This window comes from Grammomys surdaster, unplaced genomic scaffold, assembly GCF_004785775.1.
Source record: "Grammomys surdaster isolate TR1022 unplaced genomic scaffold, NIH_TR_1.0 242, whole genome shotgun sequence".
NCBI classification, from domain to species: Eukaryota; Metazoa; Chordata; class Mammalia; order Rodentia; family Muridae; genus Grammomys; species Grammomys surdaster.
Window position 1 is genome coordinate 5,710,155 of NW_021604687.1, and position 7,588 is coordinate 5,717,742.

At 48.6% G+C, this 7,588-nt stretch overlaps 1 protein-coding gene across 1 annotated transcript in view; it reads right to left on the reverse strand.

Annotated features, from left to right (window-relative positions):
- Crygn (crystallin gamma N) overlaps positions 1-3,979 on the reverse strand; it is a 7,264-nt gene extending 3,285 nt beyond the window's left edge. Inside the window, exons 1-2 of the mRNA XM_028774775.1 lie at positions 3,959-3,979; positions 2,066-2,314 (exon numbers count right to left, since the gene is read on the reverse strand). Of these exons, the coding sequence (XP_028630608.1) occupies positions 2,066-2,314; positions 3,959-3,979 (270 nt within the window). The remainder of the gene's footprint in view (positions 1-2,065; positions 2,315-3,958) is intronic.
- Between the last annotated feature and the right edge of the window lie 3,609 nt (positions 3,980-7,588).

The following is a 7,588-nucleotide window of genomic DNA, read 5'->3' on the forward strand; positions in this document are numbered from 1 at the left end:
ACACACACACACACACACACACACACACACACACACACACACACACAGAGGTTTTCTCCCATGAGATGTGGTGGGAGAAACAGTTCTATTACTCTAATAACCTTCTAAGCTACTGAACTGATCAAATCTCCGCCTTTTACAACTAAGGACCCAAGGTCCAGTGAGGGCAGGGCTGCCTAGAGGCCAGCACGCTAACCAGAGCTGGGGTCACTGGTTCCCCTCAGGCATTTACACTTAGGGGTTCATGTCCCAGATTTGGCTTCTCCACCTTCAGTTTCAAGCCACAGGCAGGCCTCCAAATGATAATATTTTAAAAGTGTAATAGAATCCTTTATGAAAACACTACGCCAAGACATCTAAAACAATGCCTCTCATTTGCTGGAGTCTCTAACTGGCTTCAATACCATAATTCACTAGCACCAGTACATGCACCTCTCTGTGTGATCCAGAGGACAGGGGTGGTGGGGAGGCCCTTTCCACTGGCCAGGTGCCTGTGAAGGCCTGGGATGGGTCTGACAAGAACGGTCTTCAGAAGATGTCTTGTATATTTTTTGTATAAACAGCATTATGTAGGATCCAGAGCCAACCATTCCACCCCCTCTCTCCAAATGCCAAATCCTGGCAGAGATACTAGGAAAGCATTCTTCCAATCAAGCGTGCCAGAACCCAGCTGATTCTGTAACTGATGTAGAAAAGAGGCCCCTTACAGAGTGGTGATTGTCCAGACTCCTCAGATGTTAGCCAAAGCCCCAGTGAGGCACCCAGGATGCCCTGGCAGACAGACATGCTGATGGGAACACTGGTCTCGAACCACCCTTTTCCCACCTGAAGGACAACACTTGGAGCATATCTTATACCTGTGACCTGAGGAGCCCTCTTTCCTCAAATCTCACCCCAAGGAGACCCAACAGAAACTAGGCAGATAGGGTCTTTATACCGGGGAGCAGTACCCCTCATTTGTTCTCCCTGTGCACACTGGGCCACAACTGTGAGATACAGCCGTCTGTGCAACTCAAGAGCCCTGTCCTCAAGATTTCTTACTGGTCCCCTGGGCACTTTGGCTTCCTCCATTGTCCATTCCAAGTTCAGAGTGTTGAAGGCCTGCATAATGCTGCAAGGAAACCTGCCTGGGTACATGTTCATGCTCAAAGCAGCCTTAGTGTGTGTGTCTGTGTGTCTGTGTGTATATGTTCATGTACATGGGAGTACACCCAGGCACACATGTGAGCATGTGTATGTGTGGAAGTCCGAGGGCAATACTGGGTGTATTTCTCAATTAATCTCCACCTTACTAAAATGTTTCTGCTATTGTGTTGTGTGTGTATGTGTACATGTGCACATACCATCACGTGTACATGCGTGTGTGAAGATCAGACAACACTGCGAAGTCTGAGCTCTCTTCTACCTCTTTAAGTGTGCTTTGAGAACTGACCTCGGGCTTCTACACTGTATCCATTATGTCTTTATTTGTTTTTGTTTATTTATAGGAAGAGTCTCTCACTGAACCTGAAGCTTCTCAATTTGGCTAGAGTCAGCCCACCCCAGAGATTCTTCTGCATGCAGTGCTGGGGTGATAGGTGAGCCATCACACCTGCTGTGTGCAGTGCTGGGGTTACAGATGGGCTGTCACGTCTGTGTGTGGTGCTGGAGTTGCAGCTTCACTGTCACATCTGTGTGTGGTTCTGGGGTTCTGAACTCAGGCTCTCATGCTTGTGTAGCAGACATTTTACAAATGCCAACATCTCCTCAGCCCTTAGCTTTACTTTTGATGAGGGCATCCCTATTCAGTGACAATCTGAACATATGTCCAGCCCTTGAAATTTAGCTACATGCTTGGCTCTGAAATCTAGAAGGACTCCTTGGCAGCTCCCAGGGGCTCTTGTGTTCTGTCTCTGACCCATCTTGGTCTTCCCAACATCTCATGACAGGGTGGATCTGGACAGGATTCTCTCAATTTTAAATATTTTATTGTTGGGAGCTGCCCATACTTCTAGTTAAGCGCCCGGGTGACCTTCCACTGCTTGAGCTGCTGGTTCCCGACCCCCAGGTGGAGTGTCTCACTCACCATGCCCACAGGCCGACAGGAGCCCATGTGGTCATTGTGACCATTCCAGCGGAAGAATTCAGGGTAGTCACCGTGCTCCAGGATGAACTGCTGGCCTCGGAAGTCAGGGTGATCAAAGCAGACCCAGGCTCCACTCTCCACACGGATGGAGTTCACTCGGTTCATAAAGCCTCGGTCCTGGAAGTTGTCACAGTCCCCAAACACCTCCAGCTTCCGCCCTGTGAAGTGCTTGCCCTCGTAGAGAGTGATCTGGAAAGGCCGGCTGAGAGGTCAGGGGCAGGGGATTCTCCACTTCTGGACCTCAACATCCTCCACGGTACCCAGACCTCCATTCCTTCCCATTACAGTGGCTGCCTGACACTATTTGCTGATGGGGCAGAGAGTGAACAGCCGGCTGATGTCAGGCTTCACTGAGCTCACAGTGGAACAGACGCATTGCCCAGCTGTCTGGGGACAGGATCATCCAGGGGAGTCAGAGTAGGGTGTTCAGGAGAGGGCAAAATGTCACTTACCTTCTTGTCTTCTCTACCTCATCCACCCACCCCACCCCCGCCTTTTTTGAGATAAGTTTTTTTGTTGGTCTTTGTTTTTGTTTTGTTTTGGTTGTTTTTTTCGAGACAGGGTTTCTCTGTGTAGCGCTGGCAGTCCTAGAACTTGCTCTGGAAACCAGATTGGCCTCGAATTTAGAGATCCACCTGCCTCTGTCTCCCCAGTGCTGGGATTAAAGGCCTGCATCACCACTGCTGGGTTTCAAGACAGGGTCTTAGTTATCCCAGATTGGCCTTGAATTTATCAATAGCTAGGGATGACCTTGAACTTCTGATCCTTCTGCCTCAATTTCCTCAAAGCTGAGACTACAGCCAAGCAGCGTCTCGCCTGGTTTATTCGGTGTTGGGGATGAACCCTGTGGCTTTGTGCATTTAGATAAGCATCCAGCAACTGAGCTATCCTCTCAGATCTTTTGCTTTCTCTTGGACATTCCTTTGAGTAATAGGCAGGTGTCAGACTTAGACTTTTATGAACCCCTTGGCAATAATACTGGGAGGTTGGCATAGTCCCAAACTAAGTAGGCGAGGCAACCAGAGCCTGCAAATTCCCTTCCCATCATAAGAATTCCAATCCCTTAAGAACTCTCAGAAGGACTCTGTAGGAATATAGTTATAACACCCAGAAACTGTGGCCACTTCAGTCTCACTTTTTCTACCTGCTCCAGAGGAATACACTGACACTGTCCTTCCTTGCCCCTTGGACTTGTTGATTTGGTGTTCTTCCCTTCCTGCTCTGCCATACTGGTGCTGTTTATTACTGAAGCACACACCCCAGCCCGTACAGACAAGTTTATGGTGCCCAGCACTAAGGCTAGGAGCCTCTGAAGGCCAAAGAGTTTTGGATACTACAGAAGGGAAGACTAGCCATAGTGATGGATGCCCTCCCTGCATCAGGCGAGTCTGCTAAGGGTCTCTAGAACATTCCGGAAGATCTCAGCATTCAAAGGATTTGAGGTTCCCTCCAATTTCCACATATTTCAGAGAACCAGCCTCAAGTCAAGTGGGGAAAGAGCTTGGAGGGCGGGGGTCAGAGGCCACATTTAGACTACTTACCCTGTAGTGAGGAAGGAAGAAGTGACTGCAGGAGATGCTGAACCATGTCGGCTATCAGAGATTTACCACTTTAAGCCAGAAACACCGAGCCTGACCAAGCTCTTCCTGACTTGAGATTTCCTTAAGAGGACGACTTTCCTACCCATGTACTCGAGACATGCCCTCAGCCAACAGAAGGAGCTTGCCCCATCTCGTTAAGAAAGGAAGCAAGTTTTGCTCGAGTTTGTCATACCGGAAGAGCATCTGTACCCTCCCCAAGAGCTGGTGTCCCCGAGGCTGCTGGCACACTCACCTTTCCGGAGCGTTGCGCCATGGTGTGTCGCTGGCCGCCCGTGGGACCCGGTATATACTCTGTGGCGCCTGCTGGCTCAGCGCCGCCAGGGACAAAAGATTTGCTTGGCCCGGCACCCGCGCGTTAGTGCTGTCGGGCGTGCTAAGCCGGGCGCAGAGACCCACCCGCCGCCTGTGTTACACACAAGTGACCAAGTCCTCAAAACCTCTTAACCTGATCCCTCCTGCCCAGCCCATTGCTGCCCCGCTGAGTCAGGGCCTCAGAACCCTGGCTTGGGAGGGTCCCTTCAACCTCTTGTTTTGCTTGCCTCCGCCAGAGCTGTAACCTCCCAGACTCTGCTATGGCACTTAACACAACCGTCAGTCCTTTTTTTCTCCTTATGAAGATCCCAGGTGACACCTGTCTTGACCCCTGCTGCCTGCAGTAGAGGGTCTACAGTACTTTGTGCGTTCAAGTGTTTCAGTACCTGAGCCCTTACTCTAGGCCACGCGGGATGCCAAGGATCTGTTTATAGTGTGGTGTAAGCACTAAGCTAAGGTGTCAGAATTGCCATGCCCCACGGGTGTTTGGAATCTATTGAAGCCTAAGAGTCGGTGCCACAAACTGCTGGGGAGCTGAGGACAGACTGAGATCAAAAGAGAGTGCAGCTCCTGGGGCCTGAACTCTGCTCTCTGGAGAACAGCTGTGGGCCCTCTTAGCAGCAGAGTGTACCTCCTAGGACAGAGATGGGGTCCCAGGGAATCCTAGGGCAGAGAAGGACTCTTGGGTCTTTGCTATAGGAAGATGCTCAAAGCAAACACAGTGAACTTCTTGACGCTTTCTTCCAAGGCCCTCACTAGGAACAGCCTACTGCTTTCAGCAGCATCCACACTCCAAAGCACACCAACTAAAACAGCATTCTGCCAATCTAGAAAAGGCTTTGTGTGTGTGTGTGTGTGTGTGTGTGTGTGTAAGATAGCCTCTTGTGTCAGTCCTTGCCCAACACCTTGTTAAGGAAAATAGGGTCTTTTGCTGCTGGTCCAGCAGCTTCTGGGACTTCTCCTGCCTCTGCCTTCTCTCTGGTGGTGGTGGTGGTGGTGGTGGTGGTGGTGGTGGTGGTGGTGGTGGTGTGTGTTCATGCGCGGGCACACGCACGTGTTGGGGTTACAGATGCTCAATCCACTGGCTCCATGAGAGTTTGGGGAACTGAATTTAGGTTCTTCTGCCTTCTGATGATGTATCAGTCAGGATTCTCTAGAAGGCAGAACACGTACTATTGGGGTCCAGGAGTAGCCACACAAACCACACCAACACCTATCTCAGTCAGACAGAGATGGCTTATTGAATGCACACCCTAAGACTGGGATTCAGCTACTCTGTGGCTCCCACGGCTGCTGATATCAGAATCCAGTTCCTTGAACCCAGTTCCTTGGCCTTCCAGTGTGTATTGAAGGCTAGTGTCTTTCTGGGAATTCTCCAGGCCTTCAGCAGTAGATTGGGGCCATAGTTCAGAATTTAGGGGTTGAGGCTGTGACCCCAAACATTTTTCTCTGTCAGCCTATAAAGGCTAAAACTGCAAAAACCACAGTAAGCTCAAATACAGATGCAGGAAGTGCTGCCTGGTGGTTGGCTCCGACTTGAGCCATTTTAGACATAACAGTTCATATTGACCTTTAATTTGATGGCTCCTATGTAAAGCTTTGTGGAATTTAAGATTAACAAACCTCAGAACATACAGAACACAACAGGGTGTGTGATCAGCATGACCTTGCTCTGAGTTGTGATTTTTCTGTGTCAATGACTGGCAGGCATATTATAGCAACAATATGAAATAGCTGACAGGCATGGAACAAAATGGCTACAGCTATGCTGCCTGGGACAGGCCTCAACATATACCATATACATATACACATACACATATATACATATATACATACATATATACACATATATACACATACATATATACATACAGATATATGTATATACACATACATATACACACATATATGTACATATATGTTTGTATGTGTATATATGTGTATATATACATATGTATGTGTATATATGTATGTATATGTATGCATATATGTATGCATATATGTATATATATATGTAAAATGAAAGGATTTATCAGTCTGGCTGGATAGCCCAACAATGGCTGTCTTCACACTGGAGAGTCTGAGGGACAGTGACCTCTCTCAGTCCACGATGATGACCCTTCAGCAGGCCCAATCTACTGCTGAAGGCCTGGAGGATTCCTAGAAAGACACTAGCCTTCAGTACACACTAAAGGCTAAGGAACCGGATTCTGATGTTGGGAGCCATGAGAGCCACAGAGTAGCTGAATCCCAAAGCAGTACAGATGAACTCATCAGCTAGAGAGAGGCAAAGGCGAAGAGTGTCCCTTGGACTTCGTTATAGTTGGGCCACCACTGGAAGGGACCACCTACATGTGGCTGAACCTTCCCATTTCAGTTCATGTAATTGATAAAATCTCTGAGAGGTCTGCCCAGAGGCTTGTCTTCCAAGTGGTTTTAGATCCTATCCACTTGACAGTCAGTAGTAACCATCACACATGTAGTAACCATCGCACATGGCAAGAGCTTTGTCCTGAGCCGGCTCTGTAGCCTGGAAGTTTTATAGTACGGATTAACCCAGATGGTAAAGTTACTAATTTTCGTCTCCTTATAAATGCACCTGGTATCTGCAACTGGCAGTCGGGTGGCAGCTATGGTTAGACCGTTTCCTGTGACACCAGGGAGTAGAGTGCTGTCTTCTTTAATGTTTAGAAATGGGCCTGGTCAATGAGACAAGGATTCTGGCTGGGGTAGACTGGCAAAAGGCTTATTTAGCCTATTACATGTATTTGCACTGGGACTATAGCTAGTTCAATGATAGAGCACTTGCCCTGTATGCACAAGGCCCCGGGTTCAATCCCCAGCACTGACGATCTCCACATACATTTCCACACATTTGAAAGAAGTGGGGGCATAGAAAGAAATCTTCATAGTTACAACAGAGAAAGTAATTTTTTTAGTCCTGGAACTCACTCTGTAGACCAGGCTAGCCTCGAACTCTCAAACTCAGAGATCCGCCTGCCTCTGCCTCCCAAGTGCTGGGACTAAAGGCGTGCGCCACCACCGCCCGGCTGGACTCTGTTTCTTAAAAGAATGCAGTTTCCATGTGGGTGATTCCGAGCTCTTTTTGAGAACACTGGTTCTGGGTGTGTGTCTAGGCTGGCCTCTGGCTCTCATCTTCCAGTCATTCCTCCTGGAGGCAAGAGAGCCATGAGTGGAGCAGGCAGCCCACTCATCCAAAGTGCAAGAAGCCCCAGCACTTGAGGGCCAAGGCAGGAAGGTGAAAATTCAACGCCAGCCTGGGCTATATACAGTAAGCACAGGGCCACATAGCAAAAACTATCTCAGCAAAGGACCTAAAGTCAGGACAGAGAACTGTACAGACCTGGTTAAGATGACTCTTCTCTCTTAAGCCGCCATACACAGCTTATAAACATTCACTCTGTTTCTATTGGGTCTCTCTAAGAAAAGCTCCCATGTCAGTAAAACATGTTTAATGTTTGCCTGCATATATGTGTGCTCACCAGGTGCCTGCAAAAGCCAGAAAGAGGACAGATGTGGAAGACAGGAT